Below are 20,578 nucleotides of genomic sequence, written 5' to 3' on the forward strand. Positions count from 1 at the left end.
TTCTTTCCTTTTTTTTTTTTCCTCTTCAAATCTCAGAGCTGCCAGGAGTGTGTGGAGCCTGTAACTTCCTGTTCTCTGAATTCTGCATCTCTCTGCAGCTCTGAGCTTTGTGTTCCCCAGCCTGCGACTCTGTGCTAACAAATCACTATTGTCCAGTGGGGCGAATGTGGCTGGAACTAAAGAATTGCTGTCTGGTTTCTATTCAAATCCAGGTAGTGAGATATATGAATGGACTTTTGGAATCGTCATGTGAATAACGTCTGCGCGGATGAGAGCTCAGAGCCACGCTAGGCAAGATTAACTCCTAGGCTGCCCAGTAACATTCCTCTGTAGGAGCTAAACCATTAGGAAGAAGCATCTGACACACGCTTAATTCTCCATTTCCTAAGTTGGGCTAGCTATTACATTATTTAACTGGTTTTTTAAGTGTTCCTGAACTTTGGGAAACATGCCAGATTAGGTTTTTTTTTTCCACTTAGAATAATGTTATATTGTCTGAAAAGTTCTCTTTAGCATTTTTTATATTATAAAGTTACTTGATTGCACATAAACAAAAGTAAGAGACAGCTGCTTTTCTCAAGGAACTAGTCCTTTAAACTGCTTTCCACCCCACAAAGGGAAACCATCCCCACCCTTTTTAAAAAGTACTTTCTTCTTATTACTTCAAATATTTTCCCCAAAGCCCACATCTATACAAAGAGAATCAAGCTTCACATGTAACATACAAACCCAAGAAAACAAGTTGGCCTTCAAATTAGGAACCCACCTAAGTTATACCAGAATTGGTTAATCTTTTTTAATTATAGGTTTAAAATGGTACTATAATTTACAATTCTCATTTATCTATAAACAGTTATTTTAAGTATCTTCTATATACCTGAAAAAGAAAATCTCGATAGGATTGCATTTACATTTCTCTTCTATCACAGGTACTATGAAATGCAGAGAGAGCCTTTTATGTTTCTTTTTGTCTTAAACTCAGACAGCTTTGTAAGCAGTAGTGTGTAGATTACAAGAGTTAGACAAAAGCAGGCGAGACTGAGAAGAGTGGAGGGGGGTTGCTTGGGGCACTTCCTGTCACTCAACACATTCCAGATCACTAAAAAATTTCCACACACTGCATTCCCTCTTGCCCACTCAAGTTCCCAGTATTTTCTGATTCTGTGTGTTGCTGGTGTCTCTTGTACTCCTTTCTTTCCATGCCTCTGCTAAGACTGCTTCAGGGGACACACATTCCTTTAGATTATACAAAGCATAGCTTGGAAAATGGCTGGCAGTTTCAGAATCTAGTCACGATTGCACGCATGAGCACCTCACACATCCATGCCCCCTTTCCCCCCTCCCACCTCCGCAGCTGGCTGACCTGTCTCACCCGCTGCTGGCCTATCGAACGGCCGGGACTGTCTGGTTTTGGCTCATGCCTTTGTCCATGTCTGGCTTAGTTCCTCTCTGTCTATGCTTGCCTTTACCCCCAACGCCCCAGGCGGCACAAGTGTTTGGCCATGCAAAACTGCGGATAGAAAAGGTGGTAAAAACTTCAAACTTTGCTAAATTTTCTAGCAGTTTATTCTTTTGTTAATTTCTGCCTTATTTAAATATTGTTTTAAGAAAAACAAATAGAAAATTAATTACCTAAAGGCAAAGAATGCAAAGCAACCTTTGTGTTCCTTATAATAACTGACTTAATAACTCTGCAGCTGCGTTATGGGGAGCGTATAAAGCTTCTGTTCCGAGAACAAAGGAGCACGTGCAGAAATGAGCCGAAAAAATCAGTGACAGCATTTCACTACACAAATTACTGAAAAGGTTTTAGTCAAAGCCTCTCAACAGATGCAATTTTAAAATGGTTTTTAGCTGGAAAAAAAAAATGAAAGTGCTTACCCGGTAAAAGAACCGAAGTAGTCCTGAACTGTTACGTAAGACTTTCTACAGTTGGATCTTTGTCAAAAGGGGAAGGGGGTGATAGAAGAAAGCAGCAACAACAAAAAAGTTGGAGCTGCTGTGGCTAGAGGACAACTTCTGTGCTTCCAGATAGGATTCTTGCTGTAGAAATGGAACTTCAGCCAGCACAGCATCCTGTCCCAGTAGAAAAATGAGTTTGTCAGTTAAAAAAAAAAAAAAAAAATCCTGGAGCCCAGGCTAGACAAGGTATTGAACCGCACCAGGTTTCCTTGCAGCCCTGTCTGCTTAGCTCGCATTGAACTATATATGACCCAGATGATGGACAGAAGCACATTCAGTCATGTGCACACTGGAAGAAAGCGGATTTGCTGGTCCCCGGCAGGGCAGGGGTTTGTCTTCTGATTGGGCTGTGCCCTGATCGGTGAAATGTGAAGCCCTCACCATTCAGAGGCCATAATTCAGGACTGGCAGTTTGAGTGTCTGGCTGCTTCTAGTCACTGAGAGAGACTTTGTAGGTGTTGCTTTTGTTTGATGGCATGACCCATGGAGTAGTTGCTTACACCTATATACATGTAAGGGGGAACTAGTCTTTCTAAAATACAATAATGCAGCTGATGCCACAGTCCTAAGCCAGCCTATTGTTGATGAATTGTGCTGTAACTAAACTAATTGTTTGATTTAGCCAGCTTCTTCTCCAGACCACGGACCTGATTTTGCAGTTTGATAAGGTAATTATAAAAGTGGTGTTTGAAGCAGAAATGGTGTGTTCCTGTAGTAAGTCTAGCATTTGAGAGGCAGAAGTAGGAAAGATTGTGAGTTTTAGGCCAAATTTAGCTACATAGTAGCATAGTCTCTAGGAAGGAAGGAGGGAGGAGGGAAGTTTTATAGATCTAAATTATACCTAATGAAAAGTGAATGAACAGCAGAGAAGTGAGTTTTTAGATTTTAGAGTGTTTGAACACATGAGGAAGTAGCTTTAAATCTCTTATTATTCCTTTTTGGAATCACCCTTTAGTCATACAGGAGATTTTGGAGATGGGTAGTATGAAAGCATAGACTCCATCGAGCCTTTAAACTTGCAACACAGCCTTAGCCGGCAGTCTTTAGACGATATTTCTGAACTAGGGTCCTTCAGGTTCACCAGCTGTTTTTCTGAGCCACTAGGAAACCAGGTTGCCATAAAGGACTATCAGTTGTGATGTTGTTTAGTAAAAGGCAGTTACTTTATTTAATTAAATTGACCTGTTTTTAATTGATGTAATAAAGTTTCATTATGAGGGACTGGAGAGATAAATGGCTCAAAGGTTAAGAATACAGGTTACTCTTCCGGAATAACCACCTTCAATTCCCAGCACCTAAGTGGTAGCTTACAACAACCTGTAACTCTAGTTCCAAGGATCTAATGCCCTCTTCTGGCCTTCTCCGGCACCTGACACACAAGTAGTTCACATACATACATACAGGCTAAATAATTTTTAAAATTGCATTATAAAACCTTGGTTCTAAGATAAGAAGTCTATTCTACACGGACCCATTTTTATTTTCTTCAGGAATTCCTATCTCCAAGAATTTAATACAATCTGGTAAGTATTAGTATTAAATCAGTATTAGGTATAAATACCTTTTCATTCTGTCCATAATTGTGTGTGTGTGTGTGTGTGTGTATTCGTGTGCGAATGCAAGCCCATGACAAATAATGTGGGTTGCCTTCCATGTATATAATGTTTGTTAAAGGCAAACTACTTTGGAGGGAAGAGAAAATTGATTTATGAAGAATTTCTCCAGTATTAAATAATAATGTGCTTAGCTTTTTTTTTTTTTTTTTTTTTTTTTTTGGCTTTTTGAGACAGGGTTTCTCTGTGTAGCCCTGGCTGTCCTGGAACTCACTCTGTAGACCAGGCTGGCCTCGAACTCAGAAATCCGCCTGCCTCTGCCTCCCGAGTGCTGGGATTAAAGGCGTGCGCCACTACGCCCAGCGCTGCACTTTTTTTAAAAAATAAAAAAAAATAACTTGGGCCAGGCATGGTGGTGCACGCCTTTAATCCCAGCACTCGGGAGGCAGAGGCAGGCAGATTTCTGAGTTTGAGGCCAGCCTGGTGTACAAAGTGAGTTCCAGGACAGCCAGGGCTATACAGAGAAACCCTGTCTCGAAAAACCAAATAAATAAGTAAATAATAGTAATAATAATAACTTATTAACTGGGCAGTGGTGTGGTGATACCTTCAATCATAGAACTCAGGAGGCACAGGCAGGCAGATCTGTCTTGAGGTCAAGCCAGCCTGGGCTATAAATATAATGTAAATTCAGGAGAGCCAAGAATACACACAGAAAACCCTATCTGGATAATAACAAAGCAAGCAAACAACGACGAACGAACGTAATAACAAAGCAAGCAAACAACAATGAACGAACGAACGAAAGAAAGAAAGAAAGAAAGAAAGAGAGAAAGAGAGAGAGAGAGAAAGAAAGGAAAGAAAGAAGAGAAGAGAAAAGAGAAAAGAAAAGGGGAAAGAGGGGAAAAAGAAAATTTTGATTCTTGGAGCATTTCATACATATATTCAATGTATTTTAATATATCTACCCCTGCAAACTTCTCTAGACTCAACTAAATTTTATTATTTTTGAGTAAGTGTATTCCTAAGTATCCTACGATAATAAAACCCACCTGAGATTTCAGGAATCATAAAGTAAAATGATCTTATTCTTATTTAAAACAATGTGCTAAGACTGTAGCTAAGTGCCAGAGTGATTATTTAGTATATCTGAAGCCGTAGATTTGTTCTGCTCTGTCCTCCAAAAATTTTCTCTTTAGTTTTTAAAAGTTATTATATGAAATATTAGATATCATTATGTCATTTTCAAATAAAATATATTTTAGCGACTTTATCTTCTCACCTCTGTTACCTGAGTCTGCTCTTGTATCTTCTTCCCCCAAGAGTTTCTCATACATAGTGTGTGTTTACACATGTATTTATTCATGTGTGCACACAGTACATAAAAAAGATTGGATGTTTTATGTTTTATGCCAGCACTTTTTTGTTTGCTTGCTTTTTGAGACGAGGTTTCTCTGTGTAGCCCTGGCCATTCTGGAACTCACTCTGTAAACCAGGGTGGACTCCATTCAGGGATCCACCTGCCTCTGCCTCTGGAGTTCTGGAATTAAAGTGTACCACCAACACCCAGCTACCAGTACCTTTTAAGAAGTCTCTAGAATTTTTCTGTGTAATCCTTTGATAGTTTGCCCTGTGCCTTTGGTCTAGAATCTCATATGCCTCATGCTAAGTGATTCATACCTTACTTGGTTTTCAGGACTCAGCTTGAACATGGCTGTTAGAGAATAGAGGCTAATGGCCTCTGCTTCCCTGCACTGATCACTAATTCTGATAATTTATCTCTGAGACTTTGAACAAAGGAACAGATTTGTTTAGGCTTCTACCACATCTGTAAAATGCTTGACATGTTGTCCAGCTCCCAGGGTTGCTGGGAGTGAGTTAAAGCTTGCATATAAGGTACTTAGCACAAGGCACAGAATACTCAGAGTGCTTCACAAATGTCAACATTCTGTTGTTTCTGTATAGCTCTCCCTCCCTCCCTCGGGAGAGCAGTCAGTGCTCTTACCCTCTGAGCCGTCTCTCCAGCCCCAGCTCTGCTTCTCTAACACACACTTTTCCTTCTCTAATAGTGTGAGTTCTAGAACCAAGAATTGTTGGATTTTAAATTTGCCCTGTCACAAATGTAGAAATATTAGCAGATATTTAGCTATCGTGTGCTCTTGTTATAAATGCTCATTTAATTTACTCACTGTTACCAGTCTTCTAGCACTTCCTACTTGCTTTTGGGACACTTGTACACTTACAGCTCCGTTTTAGAGGCTTAACCTCTGTTTGGTTTGGTTTGGTTTTAAGACAGAGTTTCGCTGTGTAGCCCTGGCTGTCCTGGAGCTCACTCTGTCGACCAGGCTGGCCTCGAACTCAGAGATCCATCTGCCTCTGCCTTCCGAGTGCTGGGATTAAAGGTATGCTTGGTTAAGTGGGAGTTAACCTCTTAAAGATAATGAGAATACTCATTCGTGTGCCTTGAATACTGTTTTGGATGTGGGTATGGTGACATATTTTAGGGCTTTCACACACCTTACCTTATTTGAGCCTCCCAGGATCTGATGGAGTGGACAGAATGACAGCTAACTGGCTGCCTAGGCAAAAGGGGTAGGTTTCAATGCCATGCATGTTCTCTAGGTTAAGTCCTCCATTCACATTATTTATTCCATTTTAGTTGTTATTTTTACCCAGAAAGGTGTTGCTTATTATTCTATTTTGAAACAGAAGAAGCTCAGTCTCAGAAAGGTTAGGCAGCAGAGCCAAGTTCAACCAGCCCATGAACTTTAAAGCCTGAACATAATGCACAAAGTGACGATTTTCTTCACATCAAATTTTCATAGCTAGATACTAGATTTTGTGGTATTCTGTTTAACCAATAATTTTGTTCTTTGAGGAATCTCATTCCCTTGTGTCCTGAAGAAGCTATTGATATCCAGTGCTGTCTGGTTACGAGAGTGAACTTTCATACAAGTACTATAGGAACAATTAATCATAGATTTCTTAGTATCAGTGTTTTGGAGACTGCCAAGAGTGAGTAGGTGTGCTACTCTACTAAGCCCTATGTAGTAGAGTTTGTTGCAGGGCTCTCAAAGTTCTATGAGTTTTTACTCTACTTGCTTTGCAGGTAACCAACCCCTACCCCACCCCCCTTTTTGGTTTTTCAAGACAGGGTTTCTCTGTATAGCCCTGGCTGTCCTAGAACTCACTCTGTAGACCAGGCTGACCTCGAACTCAGAAATCCACCTGGCTTTGCCTCCCAAGTGCTGGGATTAAAGGCGTGTGCTACCACTGCTTGGCCAAAACTATCATTCTTCTTCTTCTTTTTTTTTTTTTTTTTTTTTTTAGGTATTTTCCTCATTTACATTTCCAATGCAAACTATCATTCTTAAACAACCTGTGTTGTGTTGAAAGGAGCCTGAGAAGTTTGGAATCAGAGGAGCTAGAGTTCTTTTTATAAGAGATTAGATACCTTTTGGAAACAGACAGACCTGATTTAAGAAAGACACTGTGTTAGAGTTCTCTAGAATAAACAAAACTTGGGCTGCAGAGATTGCTGATGTAGAAATTTTTAATCCTGATCCGGAGTTTCTACCCTACCTTTGACCATTTATTTAGCTTCCAAATAAAAGACACAGAAGTCTCTGATCATTAACCACTGTTTGCCAGAACACATGTTTTCTAGTACTCCCCAAAGCCCTACTCCTTTCTACTGGAGCAGCCTTGCTCTTGATGTAGGGAAACAAAAACAATTGAGCAGTTCCATCCCCTGCATCTATTTGCCTCTCCTCTTTTACATAGGGCTTAGTAGAGTAGACAGCTCTGAAACTGTGCACTCTTACATTTCTACTCTATCATTTTTCTGTTTATTGATGCTACCATTTTTGGGTAGGGTGAAATAAAAAAGCAGATTGGTACTGAAAGTGGCAGGTATATTACTTTTAATGGGATTGTCTTACCAACAACTTCCTGGTCACATAACATATATAATTATTTTTCTTTGAAACTGCTAACTTTGAAAGACATTGAAGTAAATTAGGCCTTTTCTCAGTTATTAGTATCAAGTGGCTAGATATGAGGCTGAACAATTTTATAGTCTTTCTGTCACCTCTCTAGCTTATCAGTGTGTCCTTAGCTCCTTAAAGGTGCAAATTGCTTGGTGGTGGGTACTCAGTATTTGAATGAATGCAGTTGTGTGTGCTCAATAGGACATTTCCTTACTGGTCCCATATATCTAAATCAGTGTTAGAGATACTGAAATGGTCTTCTGTTTGTTTGTCTCACTGGCTAGCTCTGCTGGCCTAGACCTACCTTTCAAGTGCTGCAATTAAAGGTATGTGCCACCATACCTGGCAAGTTAAATGACTTCAGAAGAGATCACACATGTACTTGAGCACATGTTTCCTCCCCCCCCCCGCCCCCCCCCCCGCTCTCTGTGCACACACATACATACATGCATCCACACCACACCACACCACACACACACACACACATTTTAAAAAACTAAAGTTACATTGAAAGAGAAAGAGAGATTCTCTATCATACAGCCTTTCCATTGTGTGTCAGTTAGGAATAACATATTTTAAGTTTAGTGAGGTCTCACAGGCAGTTTTACAATCGTCTACATCCAAACTTGTGTCTGAACTCATTCAGTAGCCAGGTGTTGTGGCACATGCCTCTAATTCCAGCACTGGGAGGCAGAGGTAGGTGGACTAGTGAGTTTGCAGCCAGCTAGGAGATACAAAGTTAGATCTTGGTGGGTAGGGGTTGGGAGCTGCTAGACTTGTATGGGATGGAGTTTCCCATTTAGTGATGGCCAGTGCCATAGGAACAACAGTGGGTTTCAGGAGAAGATTCTTGGCCCCAATCTGTGTAAAATGTGTGCATCTGACAGCTGGTCTATCATTCTATTTTTAAACATAATCTGTGGGATTACAGGGCGGTTTCATTTCTTTTAAAGCTATTCTACATAAGAACAAACTGTTACAATGGTTTTTTCTTTGTAGTGATTTAGAGATTATTTAATATGTAGAGCAAAAAGAAAAAAATCACTACTATTTAATCACTGTGATCCCTTTATCCAAATATTTTATTGTAAAGATAATTTTCAATGTTGACCATATTTATTCCTATTCAATATAAATGCTAAAATGCAGAAAAACTAGAGATAGGAATATTTTTATCAACTATGTCATTAATCGTCATTTTTCTCTGTAGGTAAGGGGAGATACAACAGACCTTCATTATAAGACATTTAAAGCTGATTCCTAACAATATCCACGGAGCACCTATCACTGTTCATTGAAGAGCATTCTGTCCTAGGGACTGATGCTTGTCCATTTACTTTATGCCTCATAAGGATCAGGAAAGGCAAGAGGTGGTGGCCCCGAATTTCATAGGGGAAAACTGAGACATTGAGCAATTTAATAACTTGGCCAAATATCAGAAGCATCAAGCAGTAGAGCCACACTACAGAGGACCTGTCTCACCACAGAGTCTACTTTCTTTCCCCTTATTACAGGCAGCCTCTGCTGCTTTTCAGAAGCAGCTGATTAAGGGGACTGGAATGGATAAGTGTGGGAAGATTAGTGACTCTAACAGCATCTTAAGTTTTAATTCTAGGTATTGTAAAATAGAATTCATATCTAACAGTGTTCATTGTAATTTTGATCTGGAACCATCATTTTCAAATTCTGTTATTTTGATATATGTATGAAAAACTTGGAAGACATGGTTTTCTTCTTTTGTCCTATAAAGAATTAGCATTTAAAATGTTCATTTGTGACAGGCAGTGGTGGTGGACATCTTTAATCCTAGCACTCGGGAGGCAAAGACAGGTGTATCTATGAGTCAAGGCCAGCCTGGCTTACATAATGAGTTCTAGGACAACTAGTTCTACATGGTGAAATGCTGTTTTGGAAAAAAAAGTAAGAAAAGAAAGAAAGGAGGGAGGGAGAGAAGAAAGAATAGAAAAATGCTTATTTGGCAAAGATTCTTGCTTGTTGTTCCCAGAGCATTTACAGTGTTGAAGGGGAAAGTTGGAGCCATTGGAGGTTATTAATTCCTACCTTGTGCCAGTGACATATTTTGGAAAACCCTTGCAAGTAACTTAAAGCTTGTATGATTTTGTTCTTTTAATTGAGATGAATAGATGGCATAATTACAGTACTTATCCATGTTGTACAAATGGCATTGTTTTAGGTAGAAGAGGAAACATTCTGTGTTCCAAGGCAGTGGAGGTTATTAGAAGTAAAGGGACAGACCGGGCGTGGTGGTGCACGGACGCCTTTAATCCCAGCACTTGGGAGGCAGAGGCAGGTGGATTTCTGAGTTCAAGGCCAGCCTGGTCTACAAAGTGAGTTCCAGGACAGCCAGGGCTACACAGAGAAACCCTGTCTCAGGAAAAGAAAAAAAAAAAAAAAGAAGAAGAAGAAGTAAAGGGACAGCATGGAGGATCTGGGAACTTTGGAACTGGCCTTGAGAAAGGAGACAGTACTCTAAACTTAGTCAAGCTCCAGCTACTCAGACATCTGACTCACTTTTTGTTGTTTGGTTTTTGTTTTTTTGTATGTGCCTGATTTGTCACTAATTACACCTTCTTAAGAAATTCTTCTGAATTCATGGTCTTAAATGAATTCACTTTTAAATGATCAGGATTTTTGATAGATGGCAAGATAACTCAGTGAGTAGACGTGCTTGCTGCCAAGCCTGATGACGTGAATTCCATCCCTAGGAATCCACATAGTGGAAGGAGAGAGGTGACTCCACCTAGTTGTCCTCTGACCTCTGTACATGTGCCAGCACACACACAAAGGGTGGGGGCAGGGTAAATGTAATTAAGCATTTTTTGAATGCTTTTAAGGTACACGAATTATGGCATTTTACCAGTGATGTAATTCTAACAGTAATTATATTTAAATAACTTACTGTCACATTTTGTTGCAGGTAAATACCTTCTAGTTATATAGCAAGTTCTCCTTGGTCCATTTAATGTGGTTAAAATGGAATTTAATTAGGCTAATAATAAATGGTTCTCATTACTTCCAATCATTCTACAAGTTCCAACCTGTGATTGTAGGTAGGCTCTGTACCACAGGTTTAAAAAAAAAAAAAAAAAAAAAAAAAAGGTGGAGCTGGAGAGATGACTCAGTGGTGTTAAGAGCACTATATGAATAAAATAAATCTTTAAAAAAAAACAGTAGATGCCTTTGGACTGATAAACAAATGGATCAATATGATATATTTTTTTAAATGTATAAATAATTTCTCTTTTCAACTGTAACCAGTGATGGCAAGAAGGACTGTTAATGAAGGATCCTGAAAGGCCTCCAAAGAGGGAAAATGGAGACCAAAGGCCTCTTTGGCCTGTCTTTGACTTGATTCGTCACCTGTAACAGAAGTGTATACCAGATGATGTACTGGCTTCTTAACACTGAATATAATGGCCAAGACATTTACATTTAGTGCATTATGACTACTCTATTTTCTGTTGCTTTCCTTTAAAGAAAAAAAGAAAGAAAGAAAAAGAAATTCAGTCTAGAAAAAGCTGGGCTTGGTTGTTCATGGATTTAATCCTAGCATTCAGGAGACAGGCATGCTATGTCTGTGAGTTCAAGGACAGCTTGATCTACAGAGTTCCAGACCAACCAGAGCTACATATGCCATGTCTATAAATGCATAAGTAAATCAATCAATCTCTCTCTCTCTCTTTCTCTTTTTTAGATTTATTTATTTAGTTATGTACTATATACGAGTACACTGTATGTCTTCGGACATACTAGAAGAGGGCATCAGATCCCTTTAGAGATGGTAGTGAGTCACCATGTGGTTGCTGGCAATTGAACTCAGGACCTCTGGAAGAGCAGTCAATGCTCTTAAGTGCTGAATCATCTCTTCAACCCCAAATATCACTTTCTCATTTGCAAACATGGAATATAAATTACTTATCATAGGTACCCTCTAGTCATTAACACGATAGCTGCTGCACTTGGGTTTGGTTCTTAGTCCACTACATTCTTGTACTAAGCATTATACACCTCTCACAACTCAGCTTAATTTGCACAAGTAAACAATCATAGTTTTTGTCTTACAAACCTTATGCTGAATCTTATATCCAGCCCAACACTTAGCATTCGTGAATTGCTCAACAAATCTCATATTCCTCCACAAGCATTTTCTGGATAGATTGTTTCTATACTTATGCCATGTACATAGTGATCATCTCTTATAAGGATAGCTTCCTAATAACCCTTTGTCCACAGACTCAGGATTATCACTGGGGGAGCCGTCTACTCTTTAACAGCTGGCCTGAGTGATATGGAGATAAAGAAGATAAACTGGGTTTAGTTTATCCATTATATTTTTGTACTTTATTTGAGCATTAGATCATTGTGAATTCTAAATAAAACTCAACCCTAGATGTGTTTATTAGTCTTGTTTGTTTTTTCAGGGAAGCTGAATTAATAGGATGGATGAGTGGATGGGTAGTTGGGTGGATGATTTATCATACTACGTTGGTTTATATGACCATGGAGACTAACAAATTAAAAAAGAAAAATCTACAGGGAGTATTAGCAGACTGGGAACCCATCCTACAGTTAAAGTCTGAAGGCTTTCAGGACAGATAGCCCTGGGAGCTCATGTTCCAGTTTGAATCCAAAGTCAAGTGTTGTGTGATAGAGGGAAAATGTTTGAGAGAGACTACTGCTGCTGGTATTGTTCAATTCAGGCCTGCCACTGATTGAGGCCTATCCACACTGTGGGTCTCCAAATATCTAGGAATCTTATGACCCAAATAGATGCATATGTGTATGCAATACAAATAGATTTTATGATATAAACTCTAGATTTAATGAAGATATTTGCAATATTAACCATTTTTATTTTATTGTGTTGGTGTTTGAACCTTGTACTTCATACATACTAAGTAAGCTCCAGCCCTAGATGATTATTTTGTGCTTTTTAGTGATCGTGTATAATATACCTGTGGCTTTGCCACTGTTGTCACATATATCATCTCAACTGATCATCATATCTCCTATAAGGTTATCAGAGTACAGATACAACTTCACTTATGCAAAGTATCCTCAGCTCTGGACACTGGGAGACTTGCTGGAGATTATGAAGATAGCAAGCAGAGCTGCAGCTTGCATGTGGTCTTCTAACTCCAGCCTCTGGCACTTGTTGCTTGCCTATGTCCTATTTGTCCTTGAGGAAACCTGGAAATAGTCTTGTGACCTTTCTTCTTGTATCCAGTATTCTACTCAAAACCATTTCAGAATAGAAAGGTAACCAGTAATTTATGGACAGAATATAAGGATTTTGTTTTCAGGTGTCATTAATGATACGCTGAGGTTGGCGTGGAGTGGGGTGAGTTTAAGCAATGAAAAGAGTAATGTCAAGCAGTAGTAATCAGAGTAAAAGAGAAGAGTTGTGCCGCAGCTTTCTAGTGCTCTAGGCTGCTGTTTCCGGAGGCTGTGATGAGGAAGGGCACTAGTGAAATGTAATTGAACTGGAGCAAAACCTAGGGCACAGAACAAGCTGTAGAAGCTCATCGGTGCTGAGGCTCCAGCCTCAAGGTTTGATGAAAACAGTCTTTCATGTGTTAGAAGAGTTTTGTTTTATAGATCAAGAGATCTGTTTTCTTGATTCCATTTTTTGTTTGTTTGGGTTTTTTTTTTTAAGATTTTATCTATTATATATAAGTACACTGTAGCTGTCTTCAGGCACACTAGGAGAGGGCATCAGATATTATTACAGATGGTTCTGAGCCACAATATGGTTGCTGGGATTTGAACTCAGGACCTCTGGAAGAGCAATCAGTGCTCTTAACCTCTGAGCCATTTCTATAGCCCTGATTCCAGCTGTTTTTTTTTTTTTTTTTTTTTTTAAAGGAATCATACCAATGGACTTGTTTTGATAGTTCTGGAATACCTCCCATCCCAGCATTCAGCCCCTTGGGCATCACCAGGGATTATGGAAGAAAGGATAATTAATTAATATGAAATTAATTGGAGGAGCTAAATATTACCCATTCATAGAAGGAATTAAAATTAAAAGAAGTCTTATCAGTACCCAGTATAGTATATAAGAATGGACAGGAAGGTGAGAAGATAGTAACATGTGAAGCTGTCGGGATGCTTTGCTGACCTTGACTGTAATCCAACTGCTGCTACCATATACAAGGAAATTGCCACATCCCTCAAAAAAATAGAAAATTTGTCATTTGTTGGGTAGAAAATCTTCATGAGGGGTAAATTAAGTGAAGTCTCCCCTATGACCCACAGTGTCCTTGAGGTCTCTTACTGTTACCACCAATATGGCACAGTAGTTAATTGTCTCTTAGTTCTTAAAAACTCATGTCCCAAAGGTTCATATTAGCTGTTAGATCTTCAACACTTACTAAGTTCTTTGAAACTTGGCTTATCTCTAAAATGGAGGTGATAAATTTCTAGTCTTCTTAAGAGATTATGATGAGATGCTATACATAAAGCACTTAATATGGCACCAGGGACAACGTAAGGAATCCAGTAAGAATAGAAGAAATTTGGGAGAGAGAAAAGACACATACTTCTTTATGTACAGAAGTATAAAACTTGATAAATTACATTTTCTTTTTTTTTAAATATACATTGTTAAGGGTTCAAGAAGACTTAATTAATTAATTAATTAATTTTTGTTTTTTTGAGACAGGGTTTCTCTGTATAGCCCTGGCTGTCCTGGAACTCTCTTTGTAGACCAGGCTGGTCTTGAACTCAGAAATCCGCCTGCCTCTGCCTCCCGAGTGCTGGGATTAAAGGCGTGCGCCATCACGCCCAGCTAGTCAAGCAGATTTAATTTAAAAACAAAACAAAACAAAACAAAACAAAAAATAACATAGCGTAGAAATCAAGGAGAAAGGACAGATAGTCTAAGAAAAAAGACGACACAAAAGAGGGATGGCCAGCTTGCATCAGGGATCTTGGCTGGAGACCTGCTTTGAATAGGTTTCTTGCAGGTACTTCTTAAATGCTGTGGGGTTTTTCCAGAGCTCCACAGCGTGTGTGTTCAAAAGGGCTATCGATGTTGGGTTCTCCTAGCAGGCTCTGGATAGAGAGCAAGATGGCTGACATCATACAGTGCAGACCACTTATCCTTGAGGGTGTCCAGGCAGATGTTGCCCTGGGTGTCCACGTTGGGGTGGTAGCAGGGTGTGAGGAACTTCACTGTGGGTGCGTTGTAAGGGTAGCCACTGGGGAACTCTAGGGAGAGTTTATACCTCAGGTCTTCATATACGGTGCTGGCTGCTCCGTGGATGGTTCCCCACCCATTTGAACAGGTTGTCTGACTCAGGGAAGACGGAGATTCCTTTGTCACCAGAAGTCATGAGGATCATCAGTTCCTGCAGGCATCGGGCAGCGCCCCCGCAGGGCTTGCAAGGCTCCTTTTCAAACCGCAGCAACGCTGGCAGCAGCTGGGTCGCGGTTTTGCGAGGCCATCCCAGAGGTGCTGGCACCGAGACGAAAGGGCAACTCAATAAATTACATTTTCTACAAGCCAGTCATCGGTGTTAGCCATTCTTCAACCCTGATAGAAGCAGAGATAAATGGTTTTCTCCTTAAGAACCCATAGTATAGCTGATACAGATCTAGAATGATTAAACTATGCTTTCTTTATTTCATACTCATAGTAAGACAGAATATAAGGATTTTAAGTAATTGAAGTCATAAAGTATAGATTGTTTCTCTATACCCTATGTAAGGAATGCTTTTTCTTTCTTTATGGCTCTACCCTACCTGCCTCTTTCCTTCACCTCCTCACATACCCTGAGGTATGGAAGGAGTGGAAGTGGAGTGGAACTCAGGGGTGAAAGGCATTTATATCTGAAGTCAGAAAGCAGAGAGGAACAAATCCTGATGTCCATCTGTCTGACTGGAATGGCACCACCCACACTTAGGACAATCTTCCCTCTTTTTTTAAACTTTTCTGGAAGCCCTCATAGATAAATCCAGAATATAAGGATTTTAAGTAATTGAAGTCATAAAGTATGACTTCCACGGCAAGTCCAGTTAAGATGACAGTGAAAGCCGGCCATGGTGGCTTTAATCCCAGAATTCAGGAGGCAGAGGTGGGAGGATCTCTTGAGATAAAGAATAGCAAGCCTGGTATACACACAGGAAAAACCCAGTCTCCAAAAGGCAAAAACAAACAAACAAACCTTAAAAAACTTTTTGGATTCATTTATTTTATGCACATGACTGTTTTGCCTACTTGTATGTATGTATACCAAGCACACCTGCTCTTGGAAATCTGAAAAGGAAGGGGGTCAAATCCCCTCGGATTTGAGTCACAAACATTGAAAACTGCCATGTGTGTGCTAGAATTGAACTGAGGTCCTTTGTACGAGCAAGAAGTGAGCCGACTCTCCAGCCCAGGGCTGAGACATTGTAACTGTAGATATTTGTATTTTAGACCTATAATTCCATCATCTGCTGTGAACTAGTGATCTCTCTTTCTTTTTTCTTTTTGTATTATTTGTTTTGTTTGTTTTTTCCTTTTTTTGTTTTTGTTTTTTTGTTGTTGGTTTTTGTTGTTGTTTTTTCTGAGACAGGGTTTCTCTGTGTAGTCCTGGCTGTCCTGGAACTCACTCTGTAGACCAGGATGGCCTCGAACTCAGAAATCCGCCTGCCTCTGCCTCCCAAGTGCTGAGATTAAAGGTGTGCACCACCACTGCATGACCTAGTGGTTTCTTTTTGCTCTCCTTACTACCTTGCTCTGCTAATGTGAAGCTAAGCTTAAACATTTGTGGTCATGGCTGGGGGATGATTTAGTGGGTCAAGTATTTGCTATGCAAGCATAAAGACCTGAGTTCAGATACTCTATGAAAGTCAGCTCTTAGGAAATCTAGGCCTGCCATGTATATAATGTAATCCCTGGCTGAATATCAGCAAAAGGAAGAACACGGGCTCAATGGCCAGCCAGGCCAACTAAAACAGCAATCTCAAGGTCCAGTGAAAAGTTTTGTTTTGTTTTTTTGAGGCAGGTTCTTTCTTTGTAGCCTTGTCTGCTGTCCTGGTACTCTTTATGTAGACTGTTTACCTATAGGATTGTAGGCGTGGTATGTATGTATGTATGTATGTATGTATGTATTCATGCTAGTAAGACTGTTTTTAAAACAATAAAGCAATGGTGATAGTATTGAGAACTAAATCCCAACTTACACATGTGTCTGTGTAGCTCATGCCTGTATAGCTCTTCTATCATGTGTACCCCACACCCACAGATACATACAAATATCTATGGTAGATCAAGGGGTTTGCCCCTTTCATTCTTTTTTTTTTTTTGGAAGCAAAAAATGGAAAAGTAGATTCAAGTGTAAATGGACTCTCTAGTCTCTTTGGTGTAGGGCTCCAGGAATTTTTGCTGCTAGTAAGATCCAATTTAATAAAGGTATACCACATATGTTATGGCTAATAGTATATATGTATGTGGATGTTAGTCTTATTTTTCCATCACAGTGCCAGTTCACAGTGTTAGGTGCTGTTAGGTCTAAGTTTCTGTTGTATGGCCTCAGAGAAACTAGGGTCTGTTCTACAACGCAGTTGTTACCATGCTTTTCGGAGGTTGCCTTCGTGATCTGATCATGACTTTCCATTCTTCAATTTGAGTTCTGCATTTTGAAGCTTCGCTTATGTGGGAAATGCTGCCCTCTGCTGGTAGGCTGAAGAACACCCACAATAGTGTGATTAAGTTGATCACTGGGACCTGGCAAAGTTATGGAGTCATAAGTATTTTTTTTTTTTTTTTTTTTTTAGTATCCATGACCTGATCCCAAGACTTATTCATTTGAAAATTATTCAGTAGGCATTAGAAAAGATACATATGCAGAAGCTTTCATTGTATGGTACTTACTGTCTGTAAGTACAAAAGATATTACCAAGCTGTTGACCACTGCTTAATTATATGTCTGCACAGAGCAGCTGTCAAATGTGGCCAGGCAAAGCACAGCATAGCAGAATGCAAACACCACGAAATAACCCCCAAGCAGAACACAGAAATTGCAACATTGAAAGATCTATCTCATATAGTACAGGGCTAACTAACCTCTTATTCACAAACTGAGTTGTTAGAAGTAGAGATGAGGGCTGGAGAGATGGCTCAGTGGTTAAGAGCAGGACCTTCTGCTCTTCTGAAGGTCCTGAGTTCAAATCCCAGCAACCATATGGTGGCTCACAACCATCTGTAATGAGATCTGATGCCCTCTCCTCGTGTGCCTGAAGACAGCTACAGTGCACTTACATATAACAGTAAATAAATCTTAAAATTTTTTTTTCATAAAGTAGAAATGAATTCCTTGGATATTATTACTGTTAGTGAAGAGTTGGGGAAAGGGACTACCCAAATGACTGACAGCCCAGCTAAAGTCTAGAATGCGAGTGTGTAGGGAGACTGGACAATGTGTGGTAGTCTGGTTTCTTACCTCATTTCCCCATCTTGGCTATTCCTCTAAAGTTGTGTCATTGTTATGCATTCATCTTTGAGAGAAAGGGCGAATACTCTTGAGCTTTGGATACGTACAGTTTAACTGCCAGAACTGTAAAACATATCCATTTTTTCCAAAGTAAAATAAAATAATCACACTATTTGCCAGTCTAATGAGTGGTTTATGGTTCCCTCTTATCGCCACCCCCCTCCCCGCCCCGTGTGTGTGTGTGTGTGTGTGTGTGTGTGTGTGTGTGTATGTATGTGTTTACTGTAAGGTAAACCTAGGTACCCTACCACTCAGCTACATTCCTAACTAGAGAAACAGTTGGTAATAGCTGAAAATGACTTTTTCATTGTATACACACTAATTTTTTTAAAAAGAATTTTATTTATTTATTTATTTATTTTGTTTTGTTTTTCAAAACAGGGTTTCTCTGTGTAGCTCTGGCTGTCCTGGAACTCACTTTGTAGACCAGGCTGGCCTTGAACTCAGAAATCCGCCTGTCTCTGCCTCCCAAGTGCTGGGATTATAGGCGTGCGCCACCACTGCCTGGCAAGAAATTTATTTTTAATTACATGCACGTTTATTTTTGCGTGAAAGTGATGGGGCCCTGGGATGCCAGAAGAGATCTCCTGGAGCTAGAGTTAAAAATGGCTGTGAGCCATCTAATGTGTGTACTGAGAACCCAACTTAGGTCCTCGGGAAGAAGAACAAGTTCTCTTGAGCTACTCAGCCATCTTTACAGGCCTGACAAACCCATCTTTTGTAAGAGATCATTCCATGGACACATTCTTTGTCCATTAGTGATTTTGTGTATCTTTTTCTTACTGATTTATAGGAACTCTTTATGTTTAATAAATATGTCTACAAACATCTGTGTTTAAACCTATGTGCTTCTTGGAGGTTAAACATTAATAGAAGGGTAATTACAACTTGCTTTCCTCAGTGGTACATGGAATTCATGTTATACTTTCTCCCACTTTCTTCTTCTCATTCTTCTATACTTCAGTTTTCTTTGTGTGTAATTAGTTCTTTTATATATCAAAAAATTTCTATTTAATGAGTTAGCAAGATTTTTTTTTTGAAAAAATGCCTCTCTACCCCAGAAAGGTTAAAAATCGAAACAATATGCCCATTTGTTCATGATTTTTTTTTTTATTTTTTGGTAGACTTGGAAACAGGTCACCTTTTATCTCAGTAGCTCACTCACTGCTGTTTTTTTTTTTAATTTTCCTTATGAAAGCATTTATTTGAAAATCAACTGTTTAATTTTTTTATTAGGTATTTATTTCATTTACATTTCTAATGCTATCCGAAAAGTCCCCCACCCACTCCCCCACCCACTTCTTGGCCCTGGCGTTCACCTGTACTGAGGCAAATAAAGTTTGCACGACCAATGGGCCTCTCCTTCCACTGATGGCCCGCTAGGCCATCTTCTGTTACATATGCAGCTAGAAACACGAGCTCTGAGGGGTACTGGGTAGTTCATATTGTTGTTCCACCTATAGGGTTGCAGACCCCTTTAGCTCCTTGGTTACTTTCTCTAGCTCCTCCGTTGGGGGCCCTGTGATCCATCCAATAGCTGACTGTGAGCATCCACTTCTGTGTTTGCTAGGCCCCGGCATAGTCTCACAAGAGACAGCTATATCTGGGTCCTTTCAGCAAAATCTTGCTAGTGTATGCAGTGGTATCAGCGTTGGGAGGCTGATTATGGGATGGATCCCTGGATATGGCAGTCTCTAGATGGTCCATCCTTTCGTCTCAGCTCCAAACTGTGTCTCTGTAACTCCTTCCGTGGGTGTTTTGTTCCCAATTCTAAGAAGGGGCAAAGTGTCCACACTTTGGTCTTCGTTCTTCTTGAGTTTCATGTGTTTAGCAAATTGTATCTTATATCTTGGGTATTCTAAGTTTCTGGGCTAATATCCACTAATATCCACTTATCAGTGAGTACATATTGTGTCAGTTCTTTTGTGATTGGGTTACCTCACTCAGGATGATGCCCTCCAGGTCCATCTATTTGCCTAGGAATTTCATAAATGCATTCTTTTTTTTTAATAGCTGAGTAGTACTCCATTGTGTAAATGTACCACATTTTCTGTATCCATTCCTCTGTTGAGGGGTATCTGGGTTCTTTCCAGCTTCTGGCTATTATAAATAAGGCTGCTATGAACATAGTGGAGCATGTGTCCTTCTTACCGGTTGGAACATCTTCTGGATATATGCCCAGGAGAGGTATTGCAGGATCCTCCGGTAGTACTCTGTCCAGTTTTCTGAGGAACCTCCAGACTGATTTCCAGAGTGGTTGTACAAGCTTGCAATCCCACCAACAATGGAGGAGTGTTTCTCTTTCTCCACATCCTTGCCAGCATCTGCTGTCACCTGAGTTTTTGGTCTTAGCCATTCTGACTGGTGTGAGGTGGAATCTCAGGGTTGTTTTGTCACTGCTGTCTTTTCCCAACAGTCTTTTCTGGATGACTGTGTTTCTGTTATCAGAATAGCACTTGTATGGTACATCCACTTTAAAATATTTATTCACATCCTAACTTGTTCTCAGAACACTCCTGAGTTTTTGGCATTGTGTGTTCTCCAAATTATGCAGGTGTAGAATTAATATGCA

At 39.8% G+C, this 20,578-nt stretch overlaps 1 protein-coding gene and 1 pseudogene across 5 annotated transcripts in view; one reads left to right on the forward strand and one right to left on the reverse strand.

Moving 5' to 3' along the window:
- Nr6a1 (nuclear receptor subfamily 6 group A member 1) overlaps window positions 1-20,578 on the forward strand; it is a 193,429-nt gene that overhangs the window by 101,788 nt on the left and 71,063 nt on the right. The window contains exon 1 of one of the 5 annotated variants that reach the window (XM_029474598.2): window positions 856-1,525. The exons of the other annotated variants lie outside the window; for them this stretch is intronic. Coding sequence (XP_029330458.1) covers window positions 1,456-1,525 — 70 coding nt within the window. The 5' untranslated portion in view covers window positions 856-1,455. Of the gene's footprint in view, window positions 1-855; window positions 1,526-20,578 lie in introns of those variants that run through there. 5 annotated transcript variants of the gene reach the window in all.
- Window positions 14,169-14,977, reverse strand: LOC110312390 (ubiquitin-conjugating enzyme E2 C pseudogene; annotated as a pseudogene).

The sequence above is a fragment of the Mus caroli genome, unplaced genomic scaffold (genome assembly GCF_978045245.1).
Source record: "Mus caroli unplaced genomic scaffold, Mus_caroli_1 scaffold_2, whole genome shotgun sequence".
NCBI lineage: Eukaryota > Metazoa > Chordata > Mammalia > Rodentia > Muridae > Mus > Mus caroli.